This window comes from Oncorhynchus mykiss, chromosome 28 (assembly GCF_013265735.2).
Source record: "Oncorhynchus mykiss isolate Arlee chromosome 28, USDA_OmykA_1.1, whole genome shotgun sequence".
Classification (NCBI taxonomy): domain Eukaryota; kingdom Metazoa; phylum Chordata; class Actinopteri; order Salmoniformes; family Salmonidae; genus Oncorhynchus; species Oncorhynchus mykiss.
In genome coordinates this window covers 28,791,260-28,811,541 of record NC_048592.1, presented here as the reverse complement: position 1 = coordinate 28,811,541, position 20,282 = coordinate 28,791,260, and the positions used below count along the sequence as shown (strand labels likewise).

The window sequence follows — 20,282 nt, the reverse complement described above, 5'->3', positions numbered from 1 at the left end:
AGGCAATATGTTTCAAGAAAGAAAATAGCAGTGGGGGGAAAAGTACCCAATTGTCATACTTGAGTAGAAGTAAAGATACCTTAATAGAAAATGAAGTGAAAGTGAAATTAAGTAAAAGTGAAAGTAAAAGTCACCAAGTAAAATACTACTTGAGTAAAAGTCTAAAGTATTTGGTTTTAAATATACATAAGTATCAAAAGTAAATGTAATTGCTAAAATATACTTCAAAAATCAAAAATGCTAAGTAAAAGTATAAATCACTTCAATTTCCTTATATTAAGCAACCTTTCCTTTCTTTTTTTCAGGGCCACACTTCAACAGTCAGACATCATTTACAAACAAAGCATTTGTGTTTAGTGAGTCTGCCAGATCAAAGGCAGTAGGGATGACCGGGGATGTTCTCTGTTTAGTAAGTCTGCCAGATCAAAGGCAGTAGGGATGACCAGGGATGTTCTCTGTTTAGTAAGTCTGCCAGATCAAAGGCAGTAGGGATGACCAGGGATGTTCTCTGTTTAGTAAGTCTGCCAGATCAAAGGCAGTAGGGATGACCAGGGATGTTCTCTTGATAAGGGCGTGATTTCGAATATTTTCTGTCCTGCTCAGCATTCAAAATGTAACGAGTACTTTTGGGTGGTGTCAGGAAAAATGTAAGGAGTAAAATGTACAATATTTTCTTTAGGAATGTAGTGGAGTAAAAGTAAAAGTAAAAAAAAAAAAATAGAAATAGTGAAGTATAGATACCCCAAAAAACGACTTAAGTAGTACTTGAAAGTATTTGTACTTAAGCACTTTACACCACTGGAAAATAGTGAGTGCTTCAAAGAGCAATCTTAAACACACCCATGTTCACACATGCACTTGGCTTCACATAAACATCCTCTTTGACCAATAATCTTACAATCAGAATTTTACGAGTTCACTAGATCAAAAATGTATAGCCCCACATTTACCATTTATCCAGAGTGACTTACAGGAGGAATTAGGGTTAAGTGCCTTGCTCAAGAGCACATCGACAGATTTGACCCTGGTCGGCTCAGGGATTCAAACTAGAAACCTCTCGGGTATTGGCCCAAAGCTCTTAACCACTAGGCTACCTGCCGGCAGGTTAACATGTGGAAGATGCTGAATCTTACTGAAGGTTGATGCCTACAAAGGGACTGACTGAGGCGACTCCCTGCTCTGTGACCCCAAATTCTTTCTCAGTTCTGTGAACATTATGTTGTAGTTCTTGATTTCAGAGTCTTGTAAAAGGTGGTTTGTAGGAGCTGTGTTGGAGGCCTTATTAGGCTAGTATACTACCCAGCTGTCAGCCTACAGACCACAGGAACACAAGCTGGCAAGACTTCCACAGCTAATCATGACCTTTGTCTCTCTCTGCCTCTGGACTGGACTCACCGTGGGTGACGAGAATTATATGGTTACAGTCTGATCTGCCCAGAGTTCCTATGAACTAACCATGATCTGCTATACTGTACGGCATCATTTAGTGTGGAACTCAAGCCAGGTACTATGGATAGGGCCAGGATTTGTCTTGTTCTTGAGATCTGGTCAATTAAATCTCTGGGCTCTGAGATATAGGCCGGCAGATAGCCTAGCAGTTAACGCATTGGGCCAGTGACAGAAAGGTTGCAAGTTTTAAGCACTGAGCCATCAAGGTAAAAAATCTGTTGATGTGCCCTTGAGCAAGGCACGTAATCGTAATTGTTCCAGGGTAGCCGTTGATAATGGCATACCTTGGCTGTGACACCACTCCGAGGGTGGAATTTTTTACATTTCCAATTCATGCATGCATATTAATACATGTGAAATGGGACGAATACTACTATTATTATAGCCTATAACTTGGGCCCAGAGTTTATGCAAAGTCAGGAAGAACTCCTGGCCCAATTTGAGTATCGTTGCTGTAAAGGGTGGCTGGCATTGGAATGAATTAATGAAAATCAGACCGCAGTTGTTCTTTTTGCTCCAACACTCTTGAATGGACACTTAATAAATACTCAATAAAGGAGATGTGCAATGACTTGTTGGGATGAAATATGTGTTATAGAGATTAAATAGCTACCGAATGGCATTTACATATTTTGTCACTTAAAAGAGCAATACTAAACGAGACACACATGTCAACTTTGTGTGTAACCTTGACGTTTTATGAGGTAAGTCTCTAATTTCAAGAGAATAATTAGATAGTATTTCACTAATGCAACACAAAATGATGTATGGCAAGTGGGAGAGCTGTTGGTTGGTCCACTGACATTATAAAATAAACTGTGGTTCTATGTCTTACTACTATTTAGCTTTTCCACGCATTTGACATTCTCAGGCTTTCCAACGCTGCTTGTGCTCTTCACATATGGGAAGGAGATTACAATAGGACACAGAACATGATGTTACCACATACCATTGAGTTTATTGCAAGTTTATAGCATAACAAACTGACTGAGTGAGGTTCTGTTCAAATCTTTGCTAGGTTTCTTCTCCCATCCTACACATAATGTATTTACAGTAGAAGTCGGAAGTTTACATGCACCTTAGCCAAATACATTTAAACTCAGTTTTTCATAATTCCTGACTTTTAATCCTAGTAAAAATGCCCTGTGTTAGGTCAGGTAGGATCACCACTTTATTTTAAGAATGTGAAATGTCAGAATAATAGTTGAGAGAATTATTTATTTCAGTTTTTATTTCTTTCATCACATTCCCAGTGGGTCGGAAGTTTACATACACTCAATTAGTATTTGGCAGCATTGCCTTTAAATTGTTTAACTTTGGTCAAACGTTTCAGGTAGCCTTCCACAAGGTTCCCACAATAAGTTGGGTGAATATTTGCCCATTCCTCCTGACAGAGCTGGTGAAACTGAGTCAGGTTTGTAGGCCTCCTTGCTGGCACACGCTTTTTCAGTTCTGCCCACACATTTTCTATAGGATTGAGGTCAGGTCTTTGTGATGGCCAGTCCAATACTTTGACTTTGTTGTCCTTAAGCCATTTTGCCACAACTTTGGAAGTATGCATTATCCATTTTGATAGACCCATTTGCGACCAAGCTTTAACTTCCTGACCAATGTCTTGAGATGTTGCTTCAATATATCCACATATTTTTCTGCCTCATGATGCCATCTATTTTGTGAAGTTCACCAGACCCTCCTGCAGCAAAACAACCCAACAACATGATGCTGCCTCCCCCGTGCTTTACGGTTGGGATGGTGTTCTTTGGCTTGCAAGCATCCCCCTTTTTTCTCCAAACATAACGTTGGTCATTATGGCCAAACATTTCTATTTTTGTTTCATCAGACCAGAGGACATTTCTCCAAATTTCTTTTGATTTTCTCACAATGTCAAGCAAAGAGGCACTGAGTTTGAAGGTAGGGCCTTGAAATACATCCATATGTACACCTCCAATTGACTCAAATGATTTCAATTAGCCTATCAGAAGCTTCTAAAGCCATGTCATAATTTTCTGGAATTTTCCAAGCTGTTTAAAGGCACAGACAACTTAGTGTATGTAAACTTCCGACCCACTGGAATTGTGATTCAGTGAATTATAAGTGAAATAATCTATCTGTAAACAATTGTTGGAAATATTACTGCCAAAACTATAGTTCTGTTAACAAGACATTTTTGGGGTGGTTGAAAAACTAGTTTTAATGACTCCAACCTAAGTGCATGTAAACTTCAGACTTCAACTGTACATACTGTATTTACATACAGTATGTTTAAAGAATGGGATTTATCTTTGTTGTCCTGTTTTGTAACTGCACTCTAAATAAAAATCTAATTGAGGCTGAGAATAAAGGTTGACAGAATGAATTGACCAGACTTGAAGCAATTTATTATGTTAAAAGTTGTCTTTCTATTTGCACAGATATTCTATTCTGGTGACATTGTATTTCATACCGTTCATCATTGAATAAAATAAGACATGTTGCATTCATTTGTTGCTAGATCTGATAATTAATACTCTTCTTTTTACAAAAACAAATCCTCTTTAAAATTCACCTTTGACAGTGTTGCATTTCTTAAAATACCAATAGAAACTTTTTATTTTCACATTATTAATTGTGCTCGGTACAAAATATGCAAGTGAAGAACTCTCAAGTTTGACTTCATAGCAGTTGTACTCTGGGGTACGGGATCTGGGAATTGGGTTTAGGGGGTATTTACAATGGGTAAGACTTGTGTCATGTGATCTGGTGCGGCGCTTCGAGCATTTCCATGAGGAAAGTATCTATGGGCGTATCTCCTATCAGCTTGAAGAAGAAGAGGTGCTCCAGACACTTGAGGCCGATGGAGCGTAGTGCAGGCAGACGCAGCAACAGCTTGGCAAATCTAACCAGGAGAAAGTAGATAAGAGGGAAGAGGGAGGATTGATTACTCTTGTCTGGGGTGTAATTTTAAAGCCTTAACAAATCACATTTTATTTGTCACATGCACCGAATACAACGCCTTACAGTGCAATGCTTACTTACAAGCCAAGAGGCTTGGCTATATACAGGGGGTACTGGTACAGAGTCAATGTGTCAAGGTGCGGGGCCACCGGTATTGAGGTAATTATGCACATGTAGGTAGAGTTATTAAAGTGGCTATGCATAGATAATAACAGAGAGTAGCAGCAGCATGGGGGACAATGCAAATAGTCTCGGTAGCCATTTGATTAGCTGTTCAGGAGCCTTATGGCTTGGGGGTAGAAGCTGTTTAGGAGCCTCTTGGACCTAGACTTGGCGCTCCGGTACCTCTTGCCGTGCCGTAGCAGAGAGAACAGTTTATGACTAGAGTGGCTGGAGTCTTTGACAATGTTTATGGCCTTCCTCTGACACCGCCTGGTAGAGAGGTCCTGGATGGCAGGAAGCTTGGCACTACCCTCTGTCGTGCCTTGCGGTCGGAGGCCGAGCAGTTGCCATACCAGGCAGTGATTCAACTCGTCAGGATGCTCTCAATGGTGCAGCTGTAAAGCTGGATCTGAGGACCCATGCCAAATCTTTTCGATCTTAGTCCTGTGTTGATGCTTTGCCTGTTTGATCGTTCGTCTGAGGGCATAGTGGGATTTCTTATAAGCTTCCGGGTTAGAGTCCCACTCCTTGAAAGCGGCAGCTCTACCCTTTAGCTCAGTGCGAATGTTGCCTTTAATCCATGGCTTCTGGTTGGGGTATGTACGTACAGTCACTGTGGGAACGGCGTACTCGATGCACTTATTGAGAAAGCAAGTGACTGTGGTGTACTCCTCAATGCCATCGGAAGAATCCCGGAACATATTCCAGTCTGTGCTAGCAAAACAGTCCTGTAGTTTAGCATCTGCTTCATCTCACCACTTTTTTTATAGACCGAGTCACTGGTGCTTCCTGCTTTAATTTTTGGTTGTAAGCAGGAATCAGGAGGATATAGTTATGGTCAGATTTTCCAAATGGAGGGCGAGGGAGAGCTTTGTACGCATCTGTGTGTGTGTGGAGTAAAGGTGTAATGGAATACGCAAACCATGAAGATGAATTTCGATTTATCGTCTTTAAGTCAGACTTAGCGGAGAAGGAATATGGGAAAATTAGAGCCTATATGGGTAGAGTAAAGTGTGATATTTTAAAGAGCTGCAGTGTCATATAGTAGGAAGAGTCAGACACATGAGACTGTTGAATGACTGGACAGTAGTGTGTATGAGTGTGTCATTTACCTAGACTAGGGATTGGATTAATCTGTGTTGTGGGAGATCGATTGAAATTGAAATGCAATGTTCCCGTGTTTGCAAAGACTGCATTCACGGTAAAGGCTGAATTTGTCGGGCTAATTCTGAAATGTCCTTTACATTTTAGCGTGGGTCTTCTGGGATACTTCCACAATAGGGATTGAATGCAGCCCCAAATTAAGCAGAAAATGTATAAGACTGAAGGAGAGTGTGACTGTGAGAGACTGACCTGCCAGGCTGCTCCGGATATCTGTGTTTAGTGTAGGACTCCAGTGAGGCGTACACCTTCTCTCTCAGGGCTTCCACCTCTGTAGGATTAGACAGGCCCTTGGCATCTGGAAGCAAAGAACATTCATAGACAGAAACTTACCCTTGTGCACACAGTAGACAGTATGTGAAATATATTATAAGTGTATTTGTAATGTATTTCTAAAGTCGAATATATGGTGGTCGGTGAGTTAAAAACTTTAAATTATTAAAAAAATATAAGTTAATTGGACAATAAAATGAACGAGGATGACCATCCTCCTCTTCCTCCCTGGACGAGCTGCCTCTTGTATGATGATGGTAGTTACCTGGGTTGAAGAGAACAATGGCTCGGAGGCAGCCCAGCTCAGTCTTGTCCATCTGCATGTCTTTCATCTTAGACACCAGCTCCGTCAGCACCCTGGAGACCACAACACAGCAAGAAAATACACTGAAAACAAGTCAAGGGAAAAAAACATGGTCACCCTTTATTTTGCAATTCCATCTATAGATATTCAACAAACTATCATTAAAGACATTTCTACTACTGCAGAAATACCAGGGCTACATTTCTAGCCATGTTACATAAGATAAAGCTATAGTGTAGGCCACAGGAGGCTGCTGAGGGGAGGACAGGTTATAATAATGGCTGGAATGGAGTGAATGGAAAGGTATCAAACACATGGAAACATGTTTGCTGTGTTTGATACCATTCCATTGATTCCGTTCCAGCCATTAATATGAGCCCGTCCTCCCCAATGAAGAAGCCACCAGCCACCTGTGGTGAGGGCTATGCGTTACTATGGTATCCATATTACACATGTCAAGGGGTTATACTGTTCAAGTATTTTTCTCTGACCTGTCAAAGATGGAGCCCACCCCGGCACTGTGGGCGCTGCTGCGGTGTACGTGGAGCCCCGTGGCCAATAGGATACCATCCTTCACTGTCACAGAGCGGTGGGAGAACGAGGCAATGAGCAGCTCATTCCAACCTAACAGAGAGAGAGAAAAACACACTGTGGTTAACTGTTGAGTTTAACTTGAATTGTGACTATGTTGTTGAGACTAGAACTACCTACGTGTCCAGAGGGGTAAGGGTGTGCTAAGGAAACAGCTCTGTGCAAAAATATACTGTATTGTTCTACCACCACTACTCATAGTAAATATTTCCATCAATGCACTAGATTAATCAATAGGTGTCTATGGTGTGTGAACAGGCATGGTGATCTGCTGTGCTGTAGCTGGAGCCTACCTGCTCTTAATAAGATGACCTGGTCGTCCAGGGGCAGCTCAGAGAAGTGGGGGATCCTCTTGGCCCACTCCACCAGGGTGAACAGCTGCTTGTCTGCTGCCTGGCAGATGTTGGTGACCGGGTCGTTCTTCTGTCAGATAGACAGAGACACACATGGACTATTCAATAATCAGCTATGAAAGAGGACACTGAGTTTGGAACAAATAGACATGTGTAGAGTGACCTCAAGCATTCAGGACAACAAATATGATTTGACGTAGTGGAGATCTGTCCATAGAGAGAGAGAGATGGGCGGAAGGATGGACAGAGGGAGGTTTGCTTACAGAGTTGCCTGCGCTCGCCTCCATATAGGCTTCAGTCTTGGGTTCGATAGCCAGCTCCGCGTCCAGTATCTTCTCAACAGGCATGTCCTCATTAAAACTACTGGTAGACTCCACCTCATTATCACTCTTCTCCCGGCCCCGCTGACGCTCCTCCTGCACCGCTGCGCAGAGGAACACACAAACATGGGAGTCACACACACACACACACACACACACACACACACACACACACACACACACACACACACACACACACACACACACACACACACACACACACACACACACACCTTCTCTCTTCATGCCCATAGCCAGACACTTCTGATAGCGGCAGTACTGGCAGCGGTTGCGCTGGCGCTTGTCGATCAGGCACTGCTTGCTGTCTCGACACGTGTAGCTGAGGTCCTTCCTGATGGTTCTCTTGAAGAAGCCCTTGCAGCCTTCACAGCTGTACACGCCATAGTGTTTCCCTGGAAGAACATGGAATATATAGAAGATCAATAATGTATCGATCAGATCACCTCTTAATGTAAATGAACTGTTGTTGTGTGGTTCTCTCTGGATGTTATCATTCTGTTAATGCTGTTAGTGAGGGGATATAATATGATGGAGCATTTCATAAGGAAATGTTTTGGCTTAGTTATCCTGTAGCTATGTTGATGAAGGTGGTATGGTATACTAGTAGTAGGGAAGGAATATCTTCCAAACCATGTAACTTGTCAAGGGGAAAAACTATGGTACAGTATAGTGTGGTCTAGTCAGGTAACCATCTACAGTACAGTATATTATAGTCAGGTAACCATCTACAGTATAGTATGGTCTAGTCAGGTAACCAGCTACAGTATAGTATGGTCTAGTCTGGTAACCAGCTACAGTATAGTATAGTCTAGTAACCAGCTACAGTATATTATAGTCTGGTAACCAGCTACAGTATAGTATGGTCTAGTAACCAGCTACAGTATAGTATGGTCTAGTAACCAGCTACAGTATAGTATGGTCTAGTCTGGTAACAAGCTACATTATATTATAGTCTGGTAATCAGCTACAGTATAGTATGGTCTGGTAACCAGCTACAGTATAGTATGGTCTAGTAACCAGCTACAGTATAGTATGGTCTAGTAATCAGCTACAGTATAGTATGGTCTAGTAATCAGCTACAGTATAGTATGGTCTGGTAATCAGCTACAGTATAGTATGGTCTGGTAACCAGCTACAGTATAGTGTGGTCTAGTAACCAGCTACAGTATATTATAGTCTGGTAACCAGCTACAGTATAGTATGGTCTAGTAACCAGCTACAGTATAGTATGGTCTGGTAATCAGCTACAGTATAGTATGGTCTGGTAACCAGCTACAGTATAGTGTGGTCTAGTAACCAGCTACAGTATAGTATGGTCTAGTAATCAGCTACAGTATAGTATGGTCTAGTCAGGTAACGAGCTACATTATATTATAGTCTGGTAATCAGCTACAGTATAGTATGGTCTAGTCAGGTAACTATCTACAGTATAGTATGGTCTAGTCAGGTAACTATCTACAGTATAGTATGGTCTAGTCAGGTAACTATCTACAGTATAGTATGGTCTAGTCAGGTAACGAGCTACATTATATTATAGTCTGGTAATCAGCTACAGTATAGTATGGTCTGGTAACCAGCTACAGTATAGTGTGGTCTGGTAACCAGCTACAGTATAGTATGGTCTAGTAACCAGCTACAGTATATTATAGTCTGGTAACCAGCTACAGTATAGTATGGTCTAGTAACCAGCTACAGTATAGTATGGTCTAGTAACCAGCTACAGTATATTATAGTCTGGTAACCAGCTACAGTATAGTATGGTCTAGTAACCAGCTACAGTATAGTATGGTCTAGTAACCAGCTACAGTATATTATAGTCTGGTAACCAGCTACAGTATAGTATGGTCTAGTAACCAGCTACATTATATTATAGTCTGGTAACCAGCTACAGTATAGTATGGTCTAGTAACCAGCTACAGTATAGTATGGTCTAGTAACCAGCTACATTATATTATAGTCTGGTAACCAGCTACAGTATAGTATGGTCTAGTAACCAGCTACAGTATAGTATGGTCTAGTAACCAGCTACAGTATATTATAGTCTGGTAACCAGCTACAGTATAGTATGGTCTAGTAACCAGCTACAGTATATTATAGTCTGGTAACCAGCTACAGTATAGTATGGTCTAGTAACCAGCTACAGTATAGTATGGTCTGGTAATCAGCTACAGTATAGTATGGTCTAGTAACCAGCTACAGTATATTATAGTCTGGTAACCAGCTACAGTATAGTATGGTCTAGTAACCAGCTACAGTATAGTATGGTCTAGTCAGGTAACGAGCTACATTATATTATAGTCTGGTAACCAGCTACAGTATAGTGTGGTCTAGTAACCAGCTACAGTATAGTATGGTCTAGTCTGGTAACAAGCTACATTATATTATAGTCTGGTAATCAGCTACAGTATAGTATGGTCTGGTAACCAGCTACAGTATAGTGTGGTCTAGTAACCAGCTACAGTATAGTATGGTCTAGTAACCAGCTACAGTATAGTATGGTCTAGTAACCAGCTACAGTATATTATAGTCTGGTAACCAGCTACAGTATAGTATGGTCTGGTAATCAGCTACAGTATAGTATGGTCTGGTAACCAGCTACAGTATAGTATGGTCTGGTAACCAGCTACAGTATAGTATGGTCTAGTCTGGTAACAAGCTACATTATATTATAGTCTGGTAATCAGCTACAGTATATTATAGTCAGGTAACTATCTACATTATAGTATGGTCTAGTAACCAGCTACAGTATATTATAGTCTGGTAACCAGCTACAGTATAGTATGGTCTGGTAATCAGCTACAGTATAGTATGGTCTGGTAACCAGCTACAGTATAGTATGGTCTGGTAACCAGCTACAGTATAGTATGGTCTAGTCTGGTAACCAGCTACAGTATAGTATGGTCTAGTAACCAGCTACAGTATAGTATGGTCTAGTCTGGTAACCAGCTACAGTATAGTATGGTCTAGTCTGGTAACCAGCTACAGTATAGTATGGTCTAGTAACCAGCTACAGTATATTATAGTCAGGTAACTATCTACAGTATAGTATGGTCTAGTCAGGTAACCATCTACAGTATAGTATGATCTAGTCAGGTAACCATCTACAATATAGTATGGTCTAGTCAGGTAACTATCTACAGTATAGTATGGTCTAGTCAGGTAACTATCTACAGTATAGTATAGTCTAGTCAGGTAACTATCTACAGTATAGTATGGTCTAGTCTGGTAACAAGCTACATTATATTATAGTCTGGTAATCAGCTACAGTATATTATAGTCTGGTAACCAGCTACAGTATAGTGTGGTCTAGTAACTATCTACAGTATAGTGTGGTCTAGTCTGGTAACAAGCTACAGTATAGTATGGTCTAGTAACCAGCTACAGTATAGTGTGGTCTAGTAACTATCTACAGTATAGTATGGTCTAGTCTGGTAACAAGCTACATTATATTATAGTCTGGTAATCAGCTACAGTATATTATAGTCTGGTAACCAGCTACAGTATAGTGTGGTCTAGTAACCAGCTACAGTATAGTATGGTCTAGTCTGGTAACAAGCTACATTATATTATAGTCTGGTAATCAGCTACAGTATAGTATGGTCTGGTAACCAGCTACAGTATAGTGTGGTCTAGTAACCAGCTACAGTATAGTATGGTCTAGTCTGGTAACAAGCTACATTATATTATAGTCTGGTAATCAGCTACAGTATATTATAGTCTGGTAACCAGCTACAGTATAGTGTGGTCTAGTAACCAGCTACAGTATAGTATGGTCTAGTCAGGTAACGAGCTACATTATATTATAGTCTGGTAATCAGCTACAGTATAGTGTGGTCTAGTCAGGTAACGAGCTACAGTATAGTATGGTCAAATCTGGTAAACAGCTACAGTATAGTATGGTCTGGTAACCAGCTACAGTATAGTATGGTCTGGTAACCAGCTACAGTATAGTGTGGTCTAGTCAGGTAACGAGCTACAGTATAGTATGGTCAAATCTGGTAAACAGCTACAGTATAGTATGGTCTGGTAACCAGCTACAGTATATTATAGTCAGGTAACTATCTACAGTATAGTGTGGTCTAGTCAGGTAACCCGCTACAGTATAGTATGATCTAGTCAGGTAACCATCTACAGTACAGTATGATCTAGTCAGGTAACCATCTACAGTATAGTATGATCTAGTCAGGTAACCATCTACAATATAGTATGGTCTAGTCAGGTAACTATCTACAGTATAGTATGGTCTAGTCAGGTAACTATCTACAGTATAGTATGGTCTAGTCTGGTAACAAGCTACATTATATTATAGTCAGGTAACTATCTACATTATAGTATGGTCTAGTCTGGTAACAAGCTACATTATATTATAGTCAGGTAACTATCTACAGTATAGTATGGTCTAGTCTGGTAACAAGCTACATTATATTATAGTCAGGTAACTATCTACAGTATAGTATGGTCTAGTCTGGTAACAAGCTACATTATATTATAGTCAGGTAACTATCTACATTATAGTATGGTCTAGTCTGGTAACAAGCTACATTATATTATAGTCTGGTAACTATCTACAGTATAGTATGGTCTAGTCTGGTAACAAGCTACATTATATTATAGTCTGGTAACCAGCTACAGTATATTATAGTCAGGTAACTATCTACAGTATAGTATGGTCTAGTCTGGTAACAAGCTACATTATATTATAGTCAGGTAACTATCTACAGTATAGTATGGTCTAGTCTGGTAACAAGCTACATTATATTATAGTCAGGTAACTATCTACATTATAGTATGGTCTAGTCTGGTAACAAGCTACATTATATTATAGTCAGGTAACTATCTACAGTATAGTATGGTCTAGTAACCAGCTACAGTATAGTATGGTCTAGTAACCAGCTACAGTATATTATAGTCTGGTAACCAGCTACAGTATAGTATGGTCTGGTAATCAGCTACATTATAGTATGGTCTAGTAACCAGCTACAGTATATTATAGTCTGGTAACCAGCTACAGTATAGTATGGTCTGGTAATCAGCTACAGTATAGTATGGTCTGGTAACCAGCTACAGTATAGTATGGTCTGGTAACCAGCTACAGTATAGTATGGTCTAGTCTGGTAACCAGCTACAGTATAGTATGGTCTAGTAACCAGCTACAGTATAGTATGGTCTAGTCTGGTAACCAGCTACAGTATAGTATGGTCTAGTCTGGTAACCAGCTACAGTATAGTATGGTCTAGTAACCAGCTACAGTATATTATAGTCAGGTAACTATCTACAGTATAGTATGGTCTAGTCAGGTAACCATCTACAGTATAGTATGATCTAGTCAGGTAACCATCTACAATATAGTATGGTCTAGTCAGGTAACTATCTACAGTATAGTATGGTCTAGTCAGGTAACTATCTACAGTATAGTATAGTCTAGTCAGGTAACTATCTACAGTATAGTATGGTCTAGTCTGGTAACAAGCTACATTATATTATAGTCTGGTAATCAGCTACAGTATATTATAGTCTGGTAACCAGCTACAGTATAGTGTGGTCTAGTAACTATCTACAGTATAGTGTGGTCTAGTCTGGTAACAAGCTACAGTATAGTATGGTCTAGTAACCAGCTACAGTATAGTGTGGTCTAGTAACTATCTACAGTATAGTATGGTCTAGTCTGGTAACAAGCTACATTATATTATAGTCTGGTAATCAGCTACAGTATATTATAGTCTGGTAACCAGCTACAGTATAGTGTGGTCTAGTAACCAGCTACAGTATAGTATGGTCTAGTCTGGTAACAAGCTACATTATATTATAGTCTGGTAATCAGCTACAGTATAGTATGGTCTGGTAACCAGCTACAGTATAGTGTGGTCTAGTAACCAGCTACAGTATAGTATGGTCTAGTCTGGTAACAAGCTACATTATATTATAGTCTGGTAATCAGCTACAGTATATTATAGTCTGGTAACCAGCTACAGTATAGTGTGGTCTAGTAACCAGCTACAGTATAGTATGGTCTAGTCAGGTAACGAGCTACATTATATTATAGTCTGGTAATCAGCTACAGTATAGTGTGGTCTAGTCAGGTAACGAGCTACAGTATAGTATGGTCAAATCTGGTAAACAGCTACAGTATAGTATGGTCTGGTAACCAGCTACAGTATAGTATGGTCTGGTAACCAGCTACAGTATAGTGTGGTCTAGTCAGGTAACGAGCTACAGTATAGTATGGTCAAATCTGGTAAACAGCTACAGTATAGTATGGTCTGGTAACCAGCTACAGTATATTATAGTCAGGTAACTATCTACAGTATAGTGTGGTCTAGTCAGGTAACCCGCTACAGTATAGTATGATCTAGTCAGGTAACCATCTACAGTACAGTATGATCTAGTCAGGTAACCATCTACAGTATAGTATGATCTAGTCAGGTAACCATCTACAGTATAGTATGGTCTAGTCAGGTAACTATCTACAGTATAGTATGGTCTAGTCTGGTAACAAGCTACATTATATTATAGTCAGGTAACTATCTACATTATAGTATGGTCTAGTCTGGTAACAAGCTACATTATATTATAGTCAGGTAACTATCTACAGTATAGTATGGTCTAGTCTGGTAACAAGCTACATTATATTATAGTCAGGTAACTATCTACAGTATAGTATGGTCTAGTCTGGTAACAAGCTACATTATATTATAGTCAGGTAACTATCTACATTATAGTATGGTCTAGTCTGGTAACAAGCTACATTATATTATAGTCAGGTAACTATCTACAGTATAGTATGGTCTAGTCTGGTAACAAGCTACATTATATTATAGTCTGGTAACCAGCTACAGTATATTATAGTCAGGTAACTATCTACAGTATAGTATGGTCTAGTCTGGTAACAAGCTACATTATATTATAGTCAGGTAACTATCTACAGTATAGTATGGTCTAGTCTGGTAACAAGCTACATTATATTATAGTCAGGTAGCTATCTACATTATAGTATGGTCTAGTCTGGTAACAAGCTACATTATATTATAGTCAGGTAACTATCTACAGTATAGTATGGTCTAGTCTGGTAACAAGCTACATTATATTATAGTCTGGTAACCAGCTACAGTATATTATAGTCAGGTAACTATCTACATTATAGTATGGTCTAGTCTGGTAACCAGCTACATTATAGTATGGTCTAGTCTGGTAACCCGCTACATTATAGTATGGTCTAGTCTAGGGCCTGTTGTGTTTTACCTGAGGATCGGTCCCCACAGATGGCACAGATGTGCTTGGACATGGACCCTGGGCTCATGCAGCCGTAGCTGTTCATGTGACCCAGTCCAGCTAGGCCTGGAGGAGGCTTGATATCCTCACTGCTGCTCACATTGTTCAGAGAGTTCATCTACAGAGAGGGGGACATCGACAGCAGAGAGGGGGTTAATGGGGAAATGTGTGTGGGTGTCTCACTTTCGCCAACTGCCCACTGTATCACAAGTAAAAAGTCACCGACTTGCAGCTTCCCAGTTTTGTTGAAGACAGAACTCAGCACTTCCGGGTTCAGCAAAGATCACAGTGAGTGATATATTATGTCAGTCTTTCTATGACAACATCCCTATTTAAAAAATATATATATATTTCACCTTTATTTAACCAGGTAGGCTAGTTAAGAACAAGTTCTCATTTGAAACTGTGACCTGGCCAAGATAAAGCAAAGCAGTTCAACACATACAACAATAATAGAGTTACACATGGAATAAAGAAACATACAATCAATAATACAGTAGAAAAATCTTTATACAGCATGTGCAAATGATATAGGATAAGAGAGTTAAGGCAATAAATAGGCCATGGTGGCAAAGTAATTACAATATAGCAATTAAACACAGGAATGGTAGAATGTGCAGAATATGAATGTGCAAGTAGAGATACTGGGGTGCAAAGGAGCAAGATGGGGATGAGGTATATGGGATGGGCTATTTACAGATGAGCTATGTACTATTTCAACCATGCATTAGCTACACAGTCAGTGCCTTCCTCAGTGTATTTGTGTGTATGCACCCGTGTCAATCAATGTGCATCATTCAAACATAATAGCCCCCAGGTGTGCTAACGTGTGTTTGTATTCACTCCTCCCTTGTCCTTTCTGCCTCCCCCTCCCACCTTACAACCTTATCGGAAGTGTTTTTTTCCTTTGTCATGTGACCTGTTCCCTCTAGGTGAGGAAGTAGCAGTTCACTTTGAATGTTTACTCTCAGCGAACACCCACAGTCAACATGGACACAAGGTTCTTAAGGAAGGGCACAAAATTATATCTGCTGATACCAGTTTGAATTCTAATCGAACTCAACTGAAAACACTCAATTGAAACCTGTTACATGCAGTTCCACATGAGAGCAGTAGAGGGAGGTAGTTGGTCATTAAAGAGCGACTGCCTTTAAAATCAACTAATCCCTTTGAAAATGGCCTATGTGGTATCGATATGAGTCATAAACAGTTAATATAGTGTCAAAATTGACAATAAAGTCTAAATAGGGTAATTTTTGTAATAAAGTCAGTCTGGTCTAAAACGGAGTTTGGAAAGATTTTGCGTTACAAAGGGTAAATGAAGGTTGGGTTTGTCACGTTCTGACCATCGTTCGTGTGTTTTCCTTGTTTTAGTGTTGGTCAGGACGTGAGCTGGGTGGGCATTCTATGTTGTGTGTCTGGTTTGTCTATTTCTATGTTTGGCCTGATATGGTTCTCAATCAGAGGCAGGTGTTAGTCATTGTCTCTGATTGGGAACCATATTTAGGTAGCCTGGGTTTCACTGTGTGTTTGTGGGTGATTGTTCCTGTCTCTGTGTTTGCACCAGAGAGGACTGTTTTAGGTTTTCACTTTTCTTGATTTGTAGTTTATTTTCATGTATAGTGTCTTTATTAATTAAAGAACATGAATAACCACCACGCTGCATTTTGGTCCGACTCTACTTCACCCAAAGAAAACCGTTACAGAATCACCCACCACAACAGGACCAAGCGGCGTGGTGAAAGGCAGCAGGAGCAGCGTAAAGAGGAATGGACATGGGAGGACGTTTTGGACGGCAAGGGTTGTTACACTTGGGAGGAGATACTGGTTGGAAGAGATCGCCTCCCATGGGAACAGGTGGAGGCACTTAGGAGAGCAGAGGCAGCCGGAGAGAGGAACCGGCGATACGAGGGAACACGGTTGGCAAGAAAGCCCGGGAGTCGGCCCCAAAAATTTATTGGGGGGGGCTCATAGGGAGTATGGCTACGCCAGGTAGGAGACCTGCGCAAACTCCCTGTGCTTACCGGGGGGCTAGAGAGACCGGGCAGGCACCGTGTTATGCTGTGGTGCGCACGGTGTCTCCAGTGCGGGTGCATAGCCCGGTGCGGTACATTCCAGCTCGGCCTTCGGCCGGGCTAGAGTGAGCATCGAGCCAAGTGCCATGAAGCCGGCTCTACGCATCTGGTCTCCAGTGCGTCTCCTTGGGCCGGCTTACATGGCACCAGCCTTGCGCTCGGTGTCTCCGGTTCGCCTGCATAGCCCAGTGCGGGCTATTCCACCTCGCCGCACTGGCAGGGCGACCGGGAGCATTCAACCAGGTAAGGTTGGGCAGGCTCGGTGCTCAAGAGCTCCAGTGCGCCTGCACGGTCCGGTCTACCCAGTACCACCTCCACACATCAGCCCTCCGGTGGCAGCTCCCCGCACCAGGCTTCCTGTGCGTGTTCTCGGCCCAGTACCACCAGTGCCAGCACCATGCATCAGGCCTACAGTGAGCCTCGCCTGTCCAGCGCAGTTGGAGCCTTCCGTCTCTACAGCGCTGCCGGAGTCTCCAGTCTGCATAGAGCTGCCAGTCTGCATGGAGCTGCCAGTCTGCATGGAGCTGCCAGTCTGCATGGAGCTGCCAGTCTGCAAGGAGCTGCCAGTCTGCAAGGAGCTGCCAGTCTGCAAGGAGCCGCCAGAGCTGCCAGTCTGCAGGATGCCGCCAGAGCTGCCAGTCTGCAAGGAGCCGCCAGAGCTGCCAGTCTGCAAGGAGCCGCCAGAGCTGCCAGTCTGCAAGGAGCCACCAGAGCTGCCAGTAAGCATGGAGCAGCCAGAATCTTCCAGATCCGCTAGTCAGCCAGGATCCGCTATTCAGCCGGGATCCGCCAGTCAGCCAGGATCCGCCAGTCAGCCGGGATCTGCCAGAACTGCCAGTCAGCCAGGATCTTCCAGATCCGCCAGTCAGCCAGGATCCGCTATTCAGCCGGGATCCGCCAGTCAGCCGGGATCCGCCAGTCAGCCGGGATCTGCCAGAACTGCCAGTCAGCCAGGATCTGCCAGAACTGCCAGCCAGCCGGGATCTGCCAGAGCCAACTACCTGCCTGGGCTTCCTCTCAGTGCTGAGCTACCTCTCAGTCCCAAGCTACCCCTCAGTCCCGAGCTACCTCAGTCCCGAGCTGCCCCTCAGTCCAGTGGGGCCCTTGGTGAGGACTACTAGGCCAAGGTCGGCGGCGAGGGTCGCCTATCTAGGGACGCTAAGGAGGTGGACTAAGACAATTATGGAGTGGGGTCCACGTCCAGCACCAGAGCCGCCACCGCGGACAGATGCTCACCCACACCCTCCCCTATAGGTTTAGGTTGTGCATTCGGAGTCCGCACCTTGGAGGGGGGGGGGTACTGTCATGTTCTGACCATCGTTCGTGTGTGTTTTCCTTGTTTTAGTGTTGGTCAGGACGTGAGCTGGGTGGGCATTCTATGTTGTGTGTCTGGTTTGTCTATTTCTATGTTTGGCCTGATATGGTTCTCAATCAGAGGCAGGTGTTAGTCATTGTCTCTGATTGGGAACCATATTTAGGTAGCCTGGGTTTCACTGTGTGTTTGTGGGTGATTGTTCCTGTCTCTGTGTTTGCACCAGAGAGGACTGTTTTAGGTTTTCACTTTTCTTGTTTTGTAGTTTATTTTCATGTATAGTGTCTTTATTAATGAAAGAACATGAATAACCACCACGCTGCATTTTGGTCCGACTCTACTTCACCCAAAGAAAACCGTTACAGGGTTTTGATTTGACGATGTCCCTTTGCCCACTATCATGGGGTGACCAGCTGTGGTGACTGCTCTCTATCCAATAGCATAGACAGTAAGGCTCTGACTTTGTTTACATAAGACAACACATTGTGCATTTTTTTACATGAGAACTACTGCACCAAACACCTTGGTTAGATATAAAATCGTGCAACTAAAACATCCTCAGCAAAAACGTCAAAATAAATTACAGATTTCTTGAGTTATCTTAGATTAATTCTGGGGATTTTGAGGAAGTGAAATAGGCTCCCGTATCTGCAGTGTCTCATGGGGGACAAACATCATTAACCAAACTGTATCGGTCAGAAAACACACGTCCAAGACTGAAAACTTGTTTTTCAAATGAGCAACAGAAAAACACACGTGCCAATTGGTGTGCTCAGTTGCTCTTTAAGGAGGCTTTATAAGCCACTCTGGGCCATCTAAAGGTCTAATAGGGGTTACTTATATTTGTCCTGTTTTACACATGTACAAGTGTTGGTGTGAAATGGAAATGTGTTTTTTGCATATCCCTCAGAGAGTGGGGTCACGGCCAGGGATCAGCCATTATAGATGCCGACCCTGGAGCAATTAGGGTTAAGTGCCCTTTTCACCTTTTCACCTAGTCGGCTCTCGGATTCAAACTAGCAACCTTTCGGTTACCGGCCCACCGCTAGGCTGCCTGCCGATCATTATCAGACCATGAAGTATTTGTGTTCTTTGAAATACTTTGAGTTTGATTGAGCCTGTCTAGAGTGCCAGAGGGGCGGGGCTTACACTTTAAGGACTATTCCATTGGTTCCATTGTGCCAGATAAGCTCAATCAAGCCCAGCTAAAGTATTAGAAATAGAACAAATACTATTTGAACCCAGGTCTGATCATTAAGAATGAGAACATCCTCCTAAAACTGCATTATTCTGACAGTGAGGGATGTATGCGCTGTGCTATACAGGCATGCTCAAATCAAATCAAATTGTATTAGTCATATGCTCCAAATACAACAGGTGCAGACCTTACAGTGAAATGCTTACTTATGAGCCCCTAACCAACAATGCAGTTTCAAAAAATACGGATAAGAATAAGAAATAAAATGAACAAGAAATTAAGAGCAGCAGTAAAATAACAATAGCGAGACTATATTCAGAGGGGCACCGGTACAGAGTCAATGTGCGGGGGCACCGGTTAGTTGAGGTAATATGTACATGTAGGTAGAGTTATTAAAGTGACTATGCATAGATCATAACAACAGAGAGTAGCAGCGGTGTAAAAGAGAGAGGGAGGGGGGGGGGGGGGGTGGCAATGCAAATAATCTGGGTAGCCATTTGATTAGATGTTCAGGAGTCTTATGGCTTGGGGGTAGAAGCTGTTTAGAAGCCTCTTGGACCTAGACTGCTGTGTACGCACGCGCACACACACAGGTTAAGGGACTATTGCAGGTCAAGAGACCAGCCTGGGTCTAGTGTGTTTGGGTAGTAACAGAGCTTTCTGGCCCCTAGTCGGCTTACCGCTGTGTACTGTACTCTACTGTAGACTAAAAGGCGACAGGGTCGACACACACACACACACTCACGCACGCACATACACAAAGGAAACATATGCACGGATGACCTATATAGTTAGTCTACACACCACATCCCATGTCTCTCACTCCACACATATCAGCCATGGGGCCCTTGTTGAATACT

The 20,282-nt window shown here is 42.1% G+C and overlaps 1 protein-coding gene across 4 annotated transcripts in view; it reads right to left on the bottom strand.

The window, feature by feature from the left end:
- Positions 1-3,809: 3,809 nt before the first annotated feature.
- The window catches only part of LOC110508859 (retinoic acid receptor RXR-gamma-A), a 33,388-nt gene continuing 16,915 nt past the window's right edge, over positions 3,810-20,282 (bottom strand). For 3 of the 4 annotated variants that reach the window (XM_021589727.2, XM_021589726.2, XM_021589724.2), the window contains 8 exons: positions 14,808-14,955; positions 7,781-7,960; positions 7,491-7,651; positions 7,168-7,297; positions 6,775-6,907; positions 6,245-6,336; positions 5,899-6,004; positions 3,810-4,324 (listed from right to left, as the gene is read on the bottom strand). In XM_021589727.2, coding sequence (XP_021445402.1) covers positions 4,177-4,324; positions 5,899-6,004; positions 6,245-6,336; positions 6,775-6,907; positions 7,168-7,297; positions 7,491-7,651; positions 7,781-7,960; positions 14,808-14,955 — 1,098 coding nt within the window. In that variant the 3' untranslated portion in view covers positions 3,810-4,176. The remainder of the gene's footprint in view (positions 4,325-5,898; positions 6,005-6,244; positions 6,337-6,774; positions 6,908-7,167; positions 7,298-7,490; positions 7,652-7,780; positions 7,961-14,807; positions 14,956-20,282) is intronic. The other variant, XM_021589725.2, reaches the window with a different exon arrangement.